General features: G+C 39.4%; 4 protein-coding genes across 9 annotated transcripts in view; 3 read left to right on the top strand and 1 right to left on the bottom strand.

Moving 5' to 3' along the window:
* The first annotated feature begins 70 nt into the window (after positions 1–70).
* Positions 71–4,652, top strand: LOC111336742 (coiled-coil domain-containing protein 152-like). Its single transcript, XM_022942890.2, has 9 exons — positions 71–567; positions 708–828; positions 1,069–1,174; positions 1,721–1,789; positions 2,104–2,168; positions 2,387–2,468; positions 3,333–3,460; positions 3,733–3,828; positions 4,484–4,652. The coding sequence occupies exons 2-9, from the start codon at positions 751–753 to the stop codon at positions 4,604–4,606; spliced, it is 747 nt and encodes a 248-aa protein (XP_022798625.2). The 5' UTR covers positions 71–567; positions 708–750; the 3' UTR covers positions 4,607–4,652.
* An 877-nt stretch (positions 4,653–5,529) lies between these two features.
* Positions 5,530–10,036, bottom strand: LOC111336741 (uncharacterized). 3 transcript variants are annotated; one of them, XM_088737855.1, is made up of 4 exons: positions 9,891–10,036; positions 9,215–9,305; positions 7,610–7,748; positions 5,530–6,860 (listed from the first exon to the last, which is right to left on the bottom strand). In XM_088737855.1, exons 2-4 carry the CDS (start codon positions 9,226–9,228, stop codon positions 5,934–5,936), a joined length of 1,080 nt encoding a protein of 359 aa, XP_088593981.1. In that variant the 5' UTR covers positions 9,229–9,305; positions 9,891–10,036; the 3' UTR covers positions 5,530–5,933. The 3 variants fall into 3 exon arrangements, with proteins under 3 accessions (XP_088593981.1, XP_022798623.2, XP_022798624.2); XM_022942888.2 differs by having other exon boundaries at positions 7,610–7,745; XM_022942889.2 differs by having other exon boundaries at positions 7,610–7,835; positions 9,891–9,946.
* A 1,227-nt stretch (positions 10,037–11,263) lies between these two features.
* Positions 11,264–17,542, top strand: part of LOC111336746 (uncharacterized) — a 139,607-nt gene continuing 133,328 nt past the window's right edge. The window contains exon 1 of the mRNA XM_088737862.1: positions 11,264–11,378. The gene's annotated coding sequence lies outside the window, so the exon portion shown is untranslated. The remainder of the gene's footprint in view (positions 11,379–17,542) is intronic.
* LOC111336755 (uncharacterized) lies at positions 11,273–16,012 on the top strand. 4 transcript variants are annotated; one of them, XM_022942904.2, is made up of 3 exons: positions 11,273–11,378; positions 14,315–14,396; positions 14,737–16,012. In XM_022942904.2, exons 2-3 carry the CDS (start codon positions 14,355–14,357, stop codon positions 15,709–15,711), a joined length of 1,017 nt encoding a protein of 338 aa, XP_022798639.2. In that variant the 5' UTR covers positions 11,273–11,378; positions 14,315–14,354; the 3' UTR covers positions 15,712–16,012. The 4 variants fall into 4 exon arrangements, with proteins under 4 accessions (XP_022798639.2, XP_088593983.1, XP_088593984.1 ...); XM_088737857.1 differs by having other exon boundaries at positions 11,295–11,378; positions 13,653–14,396; XM_088737858.1 differs by having other exon boundaries at positions 11,341–11,378; positions 14,715–16,012.

The following is a 17,542-nucleotide window of genomic DNA, read 5'->3' as shown; positions in this document are numbered from 1 at the left end:
AGTGTTGATGCCATCGTATAACGCAGTTACAAAAGATTACTGGGTGTGTTGGCGAATCCTGGAGAGGGATCCGATGGGCCCAGGAAAGAGCGTGGATGGTAAAGCAGGGCGAAGACTAGAACAGATTTACGTCGAACTTTTCAGGCGAAGTAGTTCAAGATCGTTACGTAACTCTCATTATTTAATTCCTTTTCCTGAACTTGAATCGTGTTATTCATTCCTGCGCTGAATATCGCAAACTGTAAAGAATTGAAACGAATTCGACGAAATATTGCACGATAAACTGAAACAATGGTCACCTCACCCCTACCCCGAGAGAAACTTATCGGCAGTGCCACTCGCGTCGAAATTTCCCGCCAAAATTTAAGGACTGCTCTATCATCGCTTGAAAGTCGCATCTTATTTCGTTCGCTTTGCAGTATTGCATTGCACGCATTTAATTTGAGGCTAATGTAATTAGCGGCGAAAGAATTTATAGATAAATTCTAGAATTCAAGGCTTAAGTGATATATTATTGAAGTTACTTTCATGATTTTTTCCGTCTTCGTTTTCGCTGATGCTGTTCAGGTAAGAATACAAATTTCGGCCGTCGAAAACCGTATTTTCACTCGCTTTGCAAGAGAGAATGTCTGTTTAGCTTTTCAAAACTTTTTAAATCAATTTTCATAACAACACTTCATCCTTTCCCTTTTATTTTTCAACCGAAGATGTTTTAGATAGTGTAACTGACAAGTTGAAATCGGAGGAAGTATGGCCGCCAGCGGGACCGCTATTAGACCAGCCGTTGATTTAGACAACTTAATTCAAGAATATACGTATTTTGAAAAGGTAAGCGGGGGAAGTCTACTTCCTTTTGAAGCTTTGGAGTACTGTGAGAAGAAACAAGGTATATCTTGAATTCATCGTTATGCAATGGGATGATATCGATAACCCTTTTTCCTGTGAAAGAGAAAGAGGGGTTTTACAGGGGGAGGTAGTGGGATGATAAATGAATGCACATGTACCTTAGGACCACTCCCTCTAGCTGCGTCCCAGTTAACAACAAATTCGCTACTTTTGTTTTTCTAGGTAATGAGGAACACTGCACAGGAAAACAGCCGCTTAAAGAAGGAGATACGATCCCTTAATAAGCAGCTTTTATCCAGCCAGGAAGCTGAAAAGTTGTCCATGGAAGGTTCGTGCTTTTAGATCCTTCTAGCTTCTTGTGTGGTTGATCGCCCTGCTTAGCTTATTTCTAACAAACTCGAAAAATAGCGGGCGACTGCGACTGAAGACCCAAATGACCTGTGAAAATTTGCTTAGACTCTAGAAGTCTTAAACTACAGGACAGAAGACCAGCTTACTTTGCGCACAACAAAGATATTTTTTGATCCTGCTTTTTCAGAGATTATCGTGGTAAAAGGATTAAAGGTGATTCAGTAACGTCACGTTTTGTGCATGGAAAAATATTTAAGGAACAATAACTTGCCTCGGCAAGTTATTCTTTGAGGGTTTTCATTCATCCTACGGCAATTTCAGTAACCATCATTAGTCCCACTCCTCCTCGCCAAGAGGAGAAATCTGATTACTGTGATTAGACTCCTGTTCTTAGTTACGGGTTGACCCACGTATTACCTTCTCATGGTTGCCTATCAGTCCTTAATGATCTGAGCATAATGTTATGTATCAAATACTTATGAGAACTGACTGTTATTTGGGTGTTTGTTCTATATTATTACAGAAGCTGGAAAGTTTAAGGCTATGATAGACAATCTTCAGAAAGTCCTTTTACAAAGGTGTGACAAGGAAGGTAATCATATATCAGTAATCTCAAAGTTTTAGAAGATGATCTCTTTTAGAGATGACTTTTTTTCCGATTAGTTCTAGGATTGCGTTATGTTCTTTTTATCTTTCCGAGTGCTTTCCGCTTTTGGTGTGCAGTTTGCTCTAATTGTTTGAATAGCTCAGAGCTTTTGTCAACACCAGGTTAAAGAAATACCCCTAAACAGTAAAAAATAGCGGTAGATTTAAACCTTGAAGCCTTGGTTATCACTTTTAACTGACTTTATCAAAGTGACAGTAAACAGAAGCCATTGCTGCTAAATTTAGTTTATATTTCTTTAGAGGAGAACGCCGAACTAAAGTCACAGTTGACTGCAATTACAGAAAAAACAGGCCGTCTTGAGCAGGTTAGCATCACTAGTTATGAATAAAATTAAATGTCATTGACTTTGCTTGTGTATCATCATACCTAACTTTTCCAAGGAGTTCAAGAGTCTTAACTTTAAGGCATGATTTCAAATAAAAACATGACCAATTAATCAATCACTAGAGTAAGTCGTCCAATTCCGTCGAACTGCTCGTCGACTAGAACAAAATGATCTAGTAATCTTTGATGACTCCTCAGCAACACAAGAGTGAACTTTCTGAAGCACTCAAGAATTACCAGCAAGAGATTCAAAGGGTTAGACAAGAGGGACTTCAACAAAGTAAGCCACTGAGATCTTAATTTTTTTTTTAAATCTCTTGAATTGAAAGGCCGGAAACCTTTTAGACTTGGTTAATATTTTGACGCAACAACTTGACAAGAGGTTTTTCAGTTTGTTGTTCAATTCAGTTTTACAGGATGAAGGAGACAACAACATGATAAATTGTTGTTTGTGAAATGAATGGTATAAAAAGGTTTACAGAGTTGCATCATTTCATGTTCTTTTATGTTTTGGTTTATTGAAACCGACTCAGTACTGGTTTCGTGTTGAAGTTGGCGTTCAGTTTGTTCCTAATCAATTTCATGAACATAAAATAGGAAAAAATAGACGATCAGAGCGAGTTTAGGATGTAGTAGGATTTGCCAATGATTATATCAAGGAGAGAATGTGAAGAGTAAGAAAAACCACTGGTCTTCACCCTTATCACTCCAGATTGTTTAATTAAATAGCTCTCTTACTCCCAGTTAGCTCAATGGATAGAGCGCTGGACTGTTGTGCGGGAGGTCGAGGGTTCGAGCCCCGGCCGGACCAACACTCACGGTCTTAAAATAATTGAGAAGAATTTGCTACCTTTCTATAACTTCAAGAAATGGTTAGATGTTCTAGTCTTCTCGGATAGGGACGAATAAATGGAGATCCCGTCTCCTGCAGGGTTGGGGTAGGAGACGTTAATTTCTCACACACGAGATTACTGTGTGATGGATGTCCTCCCCTGGGGTGGGATGGGTGGGTGTTTTAGAGGGCCACTAGGGAGAATAAATAATTTCGAAAGTAATTGGTGTCACCCTCTTAAAATAAAGGTTATTATTATTACTCAGTGATACGTTTGGCTTGACCAAATATGAATACGTTCATTGACATCAGATAGGATGGAAATCACAACAATGGAGAAGTCCCTACACGAGAAAGAAAGTCAAATACAGCAACTTGAGAAGCAGCTGACTGGTATGAGTCACTCGCACCAAACAGAAATAGTCAAGCTACGGTTAGAGGTGAGACGGTGAATTAAATGTGGAAAAAGGAGGGTACTTAAAGGAGGTTTTTTGTTGTTGTTGTTGTTGTTTTTTTTATTTATTTTTCACAACTGAAGGAGTCACGTACATCTTGCGACCGCCCTTCTCTTGGCCCCTGATGAAAGGAGATCATAATTTAGCCGCTAGGTTGCTTCTTATCTATTTTACTTATACAATATCCGATTATTATAGATATATAGGGTTCTGTTAAGTATCTTGTCCGTTTCAGTGTTCTGTATTTACTTTTACAGTTTGACGAAAAAGTATTAAAACTGCAACGTGAAAGAAATAACGCGAAGGCTCAGGCTGGTCAATCGTTTAATGCTAACACTGACATTTTCCGAAAGGTTAGTAACAGAACAGTTTAAGAAACAGAACGCTTTTTGTCTAGCAAAAAAGGATAAAAGGGCGCGAGATTTAGATCAGAAGAAAGCAGATATTTCTTCTCCTGCCTACGCTCATGACGAAACGAATAACATGGTTCTTTAGGTCCACGACCAAGGAAAAATTAACCAATTTTCTTACCCATTTGAGATCGTTTCTCCTTTTCGATAGCCTGTATGAAAGGACCTGGTTTGAATCATAACATGAGGTATCCTTATGGATTAAATGTTTCCTTGGTCCCAGAATTTTATTCTCTATTATTTTTTTCAGGGGCTTTGAAACTTTTGAGACCTTTTTTTAAAGTCAGACTTGAAAAATTTGACCAGAAATAGAACTTAATAATTTCTTGGAGATAGCTGATATACGTACGCGATAGCGTGACTACCGCCTATGTAAGGGGCTTAACAAGTAGAGAAATCGTGCATTGAACAGGCTCTGTTTCGAACTTTGTAGGACGATAAGATGTATTACTGAGGATAAAAACTGGCGAACTGGGAATACGGGTACCGAGCGATCATTCCTTGTTTCTTCCGCTTGTATCACCTCGAACATAAGTCAGTAACTACGGCGTTGAACACTGAAATGTTTCTTTGCTTCTTTAATTTATTGAATTACCAGAAACTTCAGTTTGCCAAAGCCGAGGCACAAAAGGAAATCAGCTCCTTGAAAAGTAAAGTTGCCGAGCTGGAAAGAAGGTTAACAATTCGACAGATGCCAGCCTCGAAGAGAAAAATGTTCTGACCTGTGAAGCACAACCCGGTGATATTTGCAACCGGTCCGTTTATCGAATGGGTTATTTTGATAACTGTTTCTATTCGATCATTGACTGTTCCAAATTTTAATACCTTAAGTGAGTTTTACATGCTATCACCAACTTCTCTGTTATGCTGGTAGTTCTTGACTTGCATCATTTTTCGAGACAGTTTGACAGTTGCTTGTTGCGCTACATCTCTATTTGTTACTGAGCACATTAAACGAAAACTCTCCGAAGCGAATAAGTGCCTCTATGTGTTAAGGAGCTTAAGGAAGGAAGGATAACCAAGCGGAAATTGATCATCTGTTTCAGTCTTTAGTTTTACCTAGAATCTCGTATGGTTTACCAGTGTATGCAGCCTCTGTGCCTGAACTTAATACTGTGCAGCGGTGCCTTCGTAGATGTCATAAACGCAGTTTTATATCCTATGCTATAGATATATATGATTTGCTTGAGAAAACAGAGGATCTCACAGAGGATTAGTTGCCTGCCTACTCATCCGCTGTACAGTTTGTTGCCCAAAGTTAAAGAATCTTCTAAACGTTTGAGAACTCAAACAAGCCTACTACCTTGTGTCAACACAGAACGTTTCAAATCTAGTTATATTAATAGACTGTTTTTTAAATATGCTTCCGCTTTTTAACTCTTAATTAATAATTTACTTGTATATTCAATAAAGACCTAAAGTATCAGTGTGGTTCGATTGCCTGTGCTCTTGGGTGTAGAAAATATGTTGTGTTCATAGGATATAACTGTATTATGATCTGATACCTTGCGTAAGTAAGGGTTGATGCGCTTGTCATTTCTTCAAAAACTGGGTGAAAGTCTTGAGCCTTTTGTCTGCATGGGATTTATTCTCTTTACTCTCTTCACAAATACTTCGAAAGATAATCATTACTCTGCGCACCACTTACCGTAAAATTAGGTTATTTTAATTCATTAATTAATTTCAGGCATATTCCCGATATTCCAGCGGTAGTGGGGTCTGCAGCACAAGGCACTTGAGACAATTGTTTTCTTACTTCAAATACTTGCCACTTAAATGGGATCCTAGAACCAGCAATCTAACACTGCCTAAAATAAAAAATCAGTCTGAGATTTAAGCGTCCTGTTGATCACTTTTCCCTTGACATCTAAATATAACACCGAATAAAGTTGTTACCAAGCTTTTTGTTTTTCTTTTAAAATACAACAAAATAGGTCAAACTACAAAATCAGTGTATTCGATATAATGGAAAGAAAAAAAAATTGAAGTTTCCATTTGTAAGGAACTGTTAATTTTAAACGTTGGAGTCAGTTCGAACTGTTCCTATACTACAAGTTAAAAGCATCTTCAATCTCCTTGGCCTTTTCCCTTAGATCTTTGGCCGCTTCAGATCCTTTGTTTATAACAAGATCGTTGATCGTGAAGCCCAGGTCTATGGCATCCCACACTAAAAAGGCAGTGTTTGCGAAAACAACGAAGTTCTTTGGGAATTTTCCAACTGTTTTAGAACCTGCTTCCACCAGATCATCTGCAGCTTGTGCTCCACTCTTTGATACCTCCTGTGTTGAGGTTTTTGCGCCGGCTTGAAGTACGTCATCAGTTGCTTGTGTTCCTGCCTTTGCTGCTTCTTCAGCACCACCTTGAAGAGCAGCTTTTGCACCCGAATTCAACGCTGCCGTTTCAAGAAAATTTACCGCTTCACTTGCCCCTGGAGGCATCCCCACGGAGTACAAAACCAAGTCACGTAGAATAGTCAAAACCTGAGGGTTAGCCACCTTATGGGTTTTGGCAAGGCCATAAATGTAAATGAGCCGTGTTCTTTCTTTCGTGACTGACCAATTATGAATCATTTTCTTCAAGGCGTTGTAGTTGTGTCTGGTCTCACTTATGAGCTTTTCGGCCGCCTTGATTTCCGCGAAACGTATGGCAACTTCTTCGGTACTGGCCCTTATGTTTACTACAGCTCCAGCAGCTGAGAAAGCTAGGGGTACTGCGCCTTCATTCATTAATGACAGAAATCCTCCTGCTACACACGCAGCGGTTCCAGCGGCATGCTTGGCCTTGTAGTTCCACCACGCCTGATCAAGTCTATCAGCTATTGCTCGGAGACTCTTGGCGGTTTTTATCGCATTAGAATTCATCTCTTCAGTCTTCTCTTTAAACTCTCCCCAATCTTTCCTATCCTGCAGCTTCTCATCCTCAGGGAGAACATTTATTTTCTCTAAGATATCGTCAACCACTCTTGCTCTTTCTTTCTACAAAACAGGAAGTCAGATCTTTTTAAGTAAATCGCAGTCGCTCACTTAAAACGACATATAACTTAGATGTTACTGACTGTAGGTTACTTTTACTTTTACTGTAGGTAAAAGTCGAGTGTACATAACGGGGAATTACTTACTGTTTTCCGGTAAGGGCAAGCAGAAAGAGCCTTTGTAGCACAGATCGATGGACAAAAACTGTCCACCCCAAATCAGTGAAAAAAGAATCATTTATACAGCGATGCAATTTAGTCCTTTTCTGTAACTTTACGTTAACATGCATGATTAATTATTTTAGTGTAGTTGGTGTGTGACCATGAGCGAAGATGGGCTCATTAAAGACTATGATTTACACAAAGTCGCATAGCTTTCTATAAGTATTGAAGAAATGGATGCAGTAACCTTGATTTAATTACTAGCTCAGAAAATTTGTGATTGGGGTGGCTAAGAAGTTGGGGAAGTCCACAGAAGACCATTTATAAAATAATTTATGGTATCTGATTTATGAAATCAAGGTTACTTATATCCAATAATATTCGGGTCATTTTGGAATTGTTGTCAACAATTTCAGTATTAATCATTGAAAATGCTCATTTAAATGCAAGTGTTTGATCTGAGATCAAAACCATGTTTCAGCGCAGATCAAAACCCTCAAGATTTTCATCTAAGTATTCATTGGGTATCGAGGTTCATGCCTCATTAATTGGTTGCTGTTCTCATGAAATATTAATGAATTTAAGAGTTACCACGTCCATTTTGGAGAAGCCTTGGCCACTAAGATCCATTGCACGAACTGATGTAAAGCATAGGGTGTAAATGACGAGTCCAATATAGATCGATGTAATCTGGGTCCCCTTTGCAGCAAAGGACCGGAAGGAGCAACTGCTGTCGAGAAGACAATATGTACATGTTGCCTACAGCCTCGGGCGGTATCCAAGACCTCGGGCACAGTTTTTCCCAATACGGACCGACCTAGGTGGTCAATAACATTTTTATTCTTTTCTAACACATGAAAAAATGATTGCCATAAGAACCCGCATGATTTAGGGCTCCAATTACGAGTTTGATTGCAGGAAAATCCTCCATAAACTTAACAATTTGTTAGCGAATGGATGTTAAAGAAAACAGACGTTATCCAAGGTAACTTAAAAAGGCTTCCGGGCAAACTTTGAAACATTTTTTGATAAGTAACTGTCATCGTGTGACACCTGTCAAATGAAGAGGAAAACATCGTACGCTTTTGAATAAACAACAGAACTGGTATGACAAACATACAAGTGTTAAATGACTATGCGACGATCTTCTCGTAGAAAAAAAAAAACAAAACAAACACTCGGAGATCCTACGAAAAGCATTATTTCTTTCCAACGACGATTAATCTTCGAAAATTTACCTCTGTTCCGTTTTAAAATGTCACGGAAAGTCAAATTGTAAGTGAATGCAAATGTATGCTTTGAAGTTGTCAGTCTGCTTATTTGTTTTCTTTAATGGTGTGTGTAAATCGGTTTTTCTTCCACCGAAAAGCTGAGGTCAATGAGACTCTTTCCAGCTAGACACAAGGGGATTTAATGCGACTTTTTTTCATCGAATTCCTTCGGTTACTGTTGTGAAATTTACGGTGTCCAAATGCAAAGAATAGGCAAAAGTGTATTTGTAGAAGAAGTCAAAACTTCAATCAGGGTTTCACAAACGAACAAATTGAGTTGAAGAATTCAGATATTAACGATTGAGTCACTTTGATTAACGAAATCGTTAACTGCAACTACGTTTCCTTTTAACTTTCTCGGTTACTTTTTGTGAAGGATTATTAAATAAGAAATCGTTTCTAGGCCGCGTTTCAATCTTTTATAAACAAATTTAGCACTAAAAAATTTTCGAAATCAATTTTTGTCGAAAAAGTAAAGTGATTTGAGAGAGAGAGAGAAGAAAGAATTAATATCATTTAACGGCAAAAGGTCGTGACCGAGATCTTTGCTCAAAAATTCTGCCCAGCTGGCAAAATGAGATATTTTGTGAAAAATTGCAACGAAGCTTGAGATGTTCTGTAAAATGACTCAAGCAAAACGGATACCACCCGCCGTGAGCGGGCCGGATGGGGAGAATACTGCCCGCTCTCGGAACCAATCAGATTGCAGGATTCGTAGAGTACCGCCCGCTCACGAACTGAGAAAAAAATAATTAGAGTTATTTAAAAAACAGAAAAACATAACTCTCAGCAGAACATTCTGGTAGGTACTGTTGCAAGCAGTCAGCCGGCCTTAGAAACTTGTAATTATGCAAAGAAGCGGAATATCATTGTCATTACAAGTCTTAAAATAGTAGTATATCGTAATGAAAGGCTTTTAACTCACCTGGAAGAATGCATTCTTAAGGAAGAACACCAGTAGACCTTGCCTCTGAGTTTTGTTATAGGAATGTTCGGGCAATCGTTTCAGCTCGGTGCTACAGCCAAGAACAAATGAAAGTTGTGAAAGTGCCTAAAATTTGTCCGGGCGTGACAAGCTTTCCCGTCACGCATAACACTCCCTCAAAAAGATAGTGTCACGTTCCAAGCTCAATCGAAATAGAAACAAAATTTTTAAAATGATAATGAAATACGATCAACAGAAATTTCTTTGATCGTGGGGTCTGATCGTAAGGTGAAGGTTATCCTGAGGAGGACTTTTTTAGGAAGCAATGGTCGACGTTTCGGCAGCACATAGCGGAAGTTAGAATCAGTTTCGACTAAAGCGGCTTGTCGTTACACTCAGAATAACACGAAACCAGAATACATCGTTACAGCATGAAGGTTTTCAAATAAAATCTAAAAACAAGGACTTCTTACGACTAAAATTGTCGATACGCCTATCTCTGTCCGACAGCTATTTCCACTCAGCGCGTCGAAAGTGAAAGTGCCAACCTTAGCATCCGTTTATTCGTACAGCTCGCGACCATAATTGGTCAAAAACAGTCTTATCATACAAATGAAGTTCATTTTCTATTTGAGTAGATCAGTAGAGTTCAAAAGCGTATGAAATTTGGACAAACCTTTAGGTCAATTGATTCCTATCCCTGCACGTTGCACGTAAGAGAAGTCGACTAGTCTCGCGAGATGAGAAAAAAAAAACGTCTTTCACCACGAGACCAATCAAATTCCTGACAGGTGATGATTTTTACACGGAACGCTTTGAGATTGGTGTAAATCTATTTATTACTTATTCATCTAACGGGGATTCCCCACCGTTATTTTCTACTTTCAGAGGCTGTACACCAGCTCTGTGTACGCAAATCTAACTTCCGTTAAACAGCGGAGTAGCGTGACCTGGTGACAAGTAACGTAATAAGGACAAGTTGAGGCACTTTTGCATTTTGTTTTATTTTGATCCTTTGTTGAACAGGAAAATGAGACAACGAGCCAAACCCTCCGTTAACTCATCAAGGAGGTTTTGAGTAAAGATAAACTTCTCTCTGTTGGTATCTAGTTATCCGTAAACCGAGAACCAAACTTTACACGAAGCAAATGTTATGGCTCTTCAAATTCACGTAGAAAATCACCAAACAGCGCCCGTTAACCAACGCTTTCTTTTTTTTTTTGAGGTGAGCTTTTTCTCGGAAGAGTGTGACTAGTTGAAAAAAAGTATTCACGCGATTGAACTATTCGAAGCGTCTTAACAAACCCATTTTAAGACAGTTTCTTGTAGCAAGGTTTACTAAGCGGAGGTCTTTCTCGAAACTTGGAGAGACAACGAATATAATTCAACACTTGCTTACTTGTGCTTGTTTCCTTTATTTGATATAAATTTTTCCTTACTTACAGTTCTCGCTCTTACAGCTAGAAATAAAACACTCACACTTCGAGCATCTAGTAGACAAGATCACACCTTTGTTACTGAGAGAGGGTCCTTTACGCCGACACTAACCAACTTCCGGAAACTTTACTTTGTTTGTTTGTTGTTGTTGTTGTTTTTAACATATTCATTTATATTTAGGTTTTGAAAAAACATGGATGTCTCCTTAAGGCAACTCTAAGGCAAGCTTTTTCAAAATTTCAGAAAAACTGCAGAACTGCAGTACTGCACCCTAAAAGTATTATTGACTTGTTTCAACTAATGGAAGGCAAAAAAGAAAACACTTGAAACAAGCTGATAAATAAATAATGACATTCGGGTGAGTGCGTGCGGAATGAAATTGTTTTTCGCTAATTACCTTTCACCTGCGTGATAGAGCTACTCTCCCCTTGAAAACGGCAGGGCAGACAAAGAAAAAATGGTTTGTGTCTTGGGCATGAATAATAATGAAAGCAAACTAACTTTGTAATCAGTCCTCTGTTTCACTAGTCTGAGCGAAGTGAGTAAACGATTGGATTTCTCCGTGTAAACAACCATCTGATACAAGAGACGTGATTGGTTCCCTTGTGAAATGCTCACGCGCATTTGATTCTGTGATTTCACTGGAAACTAGTCGAGTGAATTTCTTCAAGCGCGTGGCTGTGGTAACCGATAAAACTGAGGTGGGAAAGTTCCAGTTTATCTAAAGGTTTGTCAAAGGTTTTCTTTTTTCCTTACTGCACTTAGAATTAATCTATTTGTTACGTTACTCGCCGTCACTGACAAAAACAGTGGTTAATTGACAAAAGACAAAATTTCGTATAATTTATGTAATCTCCGGTAGTTGTGTTTCCTAGAATCAGGTTAAACTGAAAAGACTGTCATCTGTCTCGATCCGCGGGTGAAAGAAATTTTGAAGTCCAACTTACATGCTCACGGAATTTATGTCTACCATATTTTTTGTTCTTGTAAAATTTAATGCCTGGTCATCATGTGTTTTGGTCTTCGTTCCGCGATTTCTTAATGCTCTGCTACCTGTCTCAAGACCGCTATTAACCTTTCGATTCTGAACCTTCTTCAGTGAGCACTTGCCTGTCGAATCGGAAGTAGCGATAATAATCTAATCTCAGTTCCGTATTCAACAGGGAATTAGCGCTTTCATTTGATCACAGACGAAATCAAGGACTTTCCATATCGCTTCTTGTTTACATAAGAGAGTCATGTTTCTGTAACAGTGGAATCATACGGCCATCTTGTCCTGCTTTTTCGCGAAAGAAAAAAAACACAAGATGCCGAGTCCGGTCGAAAGTGAAAATGTAGGGAATGTAGGATTCCACGCGCGAATTTTTGTGTTAGCTTATCATTTATGCATGCCTTTTAGAGGGTCATCCTCGGTGTAAAAACCTGACACGAGGTTTTCTTTGTTTCATGAGGTATTGTTTTGCTGTAAGCTATTGTTTATAATGTTTTGTTGTCTTTGTTTTACGTCACTCGTGAGCTTCACAGGTTTTTACACCGAGGATGAGCCCGAACCTCGCTCGCTCTATCGGTTCCTCGAGTCTCTTCAATCGAGCGCAAGTTCGAAATTTTCTAGACGTGACATCGACAAAAACTGCAGGCTACAGGGAATACAACTTTCATTTTCGGTCGAAAATGAATCATATTATTCAAGTTGTTTTCGCGGCAACGTCGCCCCATGGCGAAATAATGAATTAAAAATGTCTTCATCAATATACGACTTTGAAACGCTGCGAAGCCTAATTCCTTGTACCGTTGAGAAAATGAAAGATCTGTTATTTAAAAAACACTTCATAAACTCGCAGATGCAGAATTCCCTTCTAAGAGCAGAAAGTAAAGTGTGTTTTGAAAGAAAATGGAAAAATATGTCACTTTCCAAGTATTAGTACAAATTAAACAAGAATTCTCAGAAACACCTCAACCACATGTATCTGCCAATCTCCAGTTCGTGGAAATCGTCATGTGCCTTTGCTATTGATAAATCATTGGCCTGTGTTATAACTTTTAAAATAATTTTCGAATTTCTAACTTCTTCGCCAAAGCGAATATTGATTTTTTTCCTATCACTCTTAGGGCCTGATTACATGAGCCGGGCTGGCCCGGTTAGCCGGGCTGATTTCTTTTGTTTTCGTGTTCGCCAAAGCGTGAAAACAAAAGAAAACAAAAGAAATCAGCCCGGCTAACCGGGCCAGCCCGGCTCATGTAATCAGGCCCTAAGTAGCAATAAAAATACAGCATAACAGGGCGACGCATAACTGAGTTAAGTGCAAACGTTACATCAAATATTCCGCGAATTCTGTAATATTCAACATACTTTTAACAGCGTTCTGTGAAACTTAATTTCTCAACCACGCGATAAAAATTGTCCGAAAATACGTTAGATAGCAAGCGAAGCATATTAAGCCAAACTCCTAACGTCAATGTGACGCATGTGAAATTACATGAACTACTGATGAATTTTGTGATCTATGGGTGCCATTGATCCTCAAAACATATGCTTATAGCTTATAAGCCGATGTTTACTCAGATTTTACTCATTTAACAATATTAATTCCGTCGTTAACTGAAATTGCCCCATAAACGCTCAATACTTTCACATCCTTTTGCTGACTCCCAAAATTCTCGCTCGTTTTATTTTAACTACCTTTATAATACGTGCTATGAGTAAGCGGGTGCGGCTAGCGAACAGAGGACGACCTAAACAACTCAGTATGCTCCACCAACCGAAGAATCCTTGTAAATTTTATTACTTTTGCTTTTCTCTTCACAGTTACTGGACGTGCTTATACTTTTAGCCTGAACAACAAACTCTAAACGAACCAATTTGATTAACATGATCTTTTTCTTACTTTTCTTCCTTTATAACATTTGATTTGACTAATAGAGAATTTTTTTCGCGCGCGAAACGTGATCTCTCGGTAATCTGAATATTCGCGCCAAGGAAGACATTTTCTTCCCTAAACAGAGATTAGCCAGATACCTCATCAAGCCCGCAGCAGCATTCTTCGTCGAAGAAGTTGAGTTAAGCTGAGCCAAATTCACCATAAGATTAGCCAAATGTTTCCGAATCTCGCAGTCTCTTCCTTATTTCAAATTACGGTCAGTGGCCAATTGTAAACATGTCGCCTAATCGTGGTCGTGAGCATTATAGATATTGGGGTAATACTTGTGACTTTACATGTTGAGCTACTTATCTCGGTGGTACACACATGGAAACGAGGAAATTAAAGTATCAACCATCAACCCTTCGAGAAGTTCCAGAATTTTCATACAGTAAGAGTGACTGCCATTAGTGACGTTAGTGACCTGTGCTAGATACTGGCATGGAATCTTTAAATATTCACCAGATTTTAATTGTAAGCACCTCACGCTATTTTGAATAAACAATGGCCTCCTTTTGGTGCGGAAATACATGTTCCGATGACCGAAGGGAGAAGGCTTCGAGGGACAGGCCATGTCCAAGAACAGATATCCACAAGGAAGTAAGCCGTTCATCAACACCTCATAATTCGGAAAAAAATTCAAGTCCATTTGTACTCTCCCTGATCTCTTTACTAAATAGATAATGTAACCACTGTTCTCAGTGTATCACACAGTCGCCCGATCCTTTTAACCTCTTCTTTTTAGGTCTAACTGCACCATTGAGGGGATCAGTACCACTGGCAAAATGGACAGAAACGAACCCCTTGACTGCTCCGTCGTAAACCAGGTAAATTAGTATGATTAAAGAACGGCTTTCAACTGCCCTCCAAACAATTGCAACCTGAAAACCAGCCTGATAGCTCACGAAGAAGTATTTTGTTTTGATTTGTTTTGTTTTGTTTTGTTATGTTGTTGTTGTTGTTTTTTTTTTTGGGAGGGGGGGGGGGGGAGAGCCCGGTTAATAAACTCTGACAGTCAAGAAAAAAAATGTTCTCCTTTGGACGTCTTGGCTGTAATATCTGGCAAATATATCAATTATACATTCGCTTTGGGGCGTTTAACATGTAATTGTCTATGTACGTGGTATTCATCTGATCATAAATAGTTATTTCAATGCTAAATTGTAGAGAGAACGCCAAAGAATGGAACGTGACCTAGAGGAAATCATTAGCAAGATCAACCTCTTGCCCGAAGAAGAAAAGCAGCAAGATGAAAGAGATTTCAAAGTGCTTCAAGAAAAAACAGAGAAGATGAATACTAACGCGAAAAAGACTGCTGAGAGTCTTCGTGCAGCAGCTAAGAAACTAGATGACGTGTGGAGGGACTGCAAGACAGCACATGCGGTTGGAACCAGCGTTGGAATAGTGGGAGGGATTCTCTCAATCGGTGGAGGAATTGCAGCGACACTGACAGCTGGGGCTGCTACTCCTTTGTTCATAGCAGGATTGTGTCTTGGAGGCGCTGGAGCCACTACAAACCTTGGGACAGCCATCGTTGAAGATTTGATAAATTCTGCTGTAATAAAAAAGGCCGAGAAACACTTGGATGAGACCATAGAGAGTGTAAATGAGGTAAACAGGATCGTCCAAACAGTTTTGATAGCGAAAGAAAGAGTAAGGCTTATCTATATTTATTACCTTGCTAGAACCCTCAAATTGGGAAGCCCTGTGGTCATGAAGATTCTTCGTGAGCTTGTGTTTTTCTCCTCGGGAACACCTACTAAAATGGTAGACCAAGTAGCACAAAAGGTAGTGGAATTTGCACTGGCAGCGAGTCAAGCCGGTGCAAAAGCTGCAACCCAAGGCGGTGCACAAGGGGCAGGAAAGGCGGCTGCGCAATCTGTTGACGATGTGGTACGAGCAACGGGTCAGGCTGGAGCGCAAGCGGCTGATGACGTAGTCCAAGCAGGGGCTAGAGCTGGCTCTGAGGCGGTCGGTGAAGTTGTCGGTAAAGTCGTCATCGGGGTCAATGTTGCATTTGTGGTTTGGGATGTCATAAACCTGGGCTTTACAATCAGGGATCTCATTGAAAACAAGGGATCTGAAGCTGCAAAATTTCTGAGACAAAAGGCAGACGAACTCGATGATGCCTTGAAAGAGTAATCATCATTAAAAATGAAGAGTCCAAACTTATTTTCAATAAATTTACATTATTCTAGGTTGACGCTAAGATTTTCAAGGAAAAGTTACAATTTGGCACCGGCCATTTTCGTTAATTCCTTACTTTTGGCCATTTTTATGAGCAAATCACATGTTACGACTACTTTAACGGAATCTAGACAACTTCGCTCTTTTGCGCGACCTCTCCTCTTTTAAATTCCCTAGAATAATGATAAGGATGTTCTGTTTTAATTCGTTGTATGCAGTAGAGAGGGCGTAATAAAATAAATACAGAGTAATTAAATTCAGTCTGAGGTCTGTTGCATCTCCGCTGAATTTCAGGAGAGAACTGTCTAATGATTACCTTCCAATGTGGAACAAGAGCCTATCGAGATAATGAGGAATTGGGGCCTAGATTCATAGAATAAATACCTTAACCCTTTCAATTAACTCCCATGAGTGACGAAGACATAATTTCTCCTTACAATATTGGCGCAATATCAATCAGACAAGTGATGAGAATAACGACAAATATAAAAAAGAGGATTATTAATTCATTCAATTCCAAATTCTCTAAAGTAACACCGTAAGAATTGTAAGGCAGACAGTAAGGAAAATTACTGATGAGCTCTTGGGAGTGATCGAGTTAATACCCGAACACAAAGAACCCTGCAAGGAACTTAAGGAACAATTTTAAGATTATTACTGAAAACATGCCTTCTTTCTCAGCAGTCTCTCATTGCAGTGATGCAGGGAGGCGCGAAATAGGCAGCGTTCTGTTGTTGTTCTTTCGTAACTATGATAAATGTACAAAACCACCAATCTTCGGCGCTTATTAACGCATTTGATTAGATCATTGAAGATGGGGGGGGGGGGGGGAAGTGAAACCCGGCGAGGGAACTACTGGTAGTATGCCTTCATTATCCTTGTTTTTTCATGTGTCTTTAGTATCTTGCAGTATCTTGCAATCGTTATGCGTTGCGTAACAAAGCTTTTCCTTTCGCCATCGATTTCATTCTCACCTCTTTGCCCTATTTGATTGTATCCGCCTCTGAAGATATGGAACAATAAATAATACGGTTGAAGAACTGGACTCTTAACAAAAAGATCTTTAATGCAGACGGCTACTGCTCGTATTTGTGAGTTATAATATGCATGGTTATGGTATATAGTTTATTAATTTTTTTTTTTGTTGAAACTGAGGTATATAGGTTAATAAACAAACTTGACTTTTACACCTGGCTTCCCAGCTGCTTCTGCACTTGCCCCGCCAGCAGATCCAGCACCTGTCTTGTCCACTGTTTTCGTGCCAGCATTCTCCTCCAAGAGCCTTTGCTGCTGTTCCTGCACAGGTAGCCCCCTCCTTTGAAGTTGCTCTCACGGCCAGAGTAACTCCACAAAAGAACCTTTAAACTACACGCATATACTCTGCCACAATTCCTTTGGCACACATCTCTATTGTTATTCAGGGTTTTAAAGAGACTATAGTAGTAAGCAAAGTTACAAAGATATAAGATTTTCAGTTCTTGCTTGTTATATCAATTCGTTGATCAACATTGTTTCGATAATGACCTCCGCACAGGTTGTCGAAACGTCAGTCACCACTACAGACAACAGTCCTTCTTGTTGGGATTCCAGTGAAATAAACTAGCACAGGGTAGTAGGAATCTCGACGTTTAATAGAACGCAGAACTTACAGTGCAAGCGAATCCTAGCGCGAGGTAAGACTAACTTGATTGGCTAACTCGAGTCACATGACAACAAGCGATTGCGTGACAATAACGTTACACTTCTCAGAACCACACTCGCACAGACGATCGCACTACACATTCAA

The sequence above is a fragment of the Stylophora pistillata genome, chromosome 11, assembly GCF_964205215.1.
Source record: "Stylophora pistillata chromosome 11, jaStyPist1.2, whole genome shotgun sequence".
NCBI lineage: Eukaryota > Metazoa > Cnidaria > Anthozoa > Scleractinia > Pocilloporidae > Stylophora > Stylophora pistillata.
This window is presented reverse-complemented; position numbering and strand designations above follow the sequence as displayed.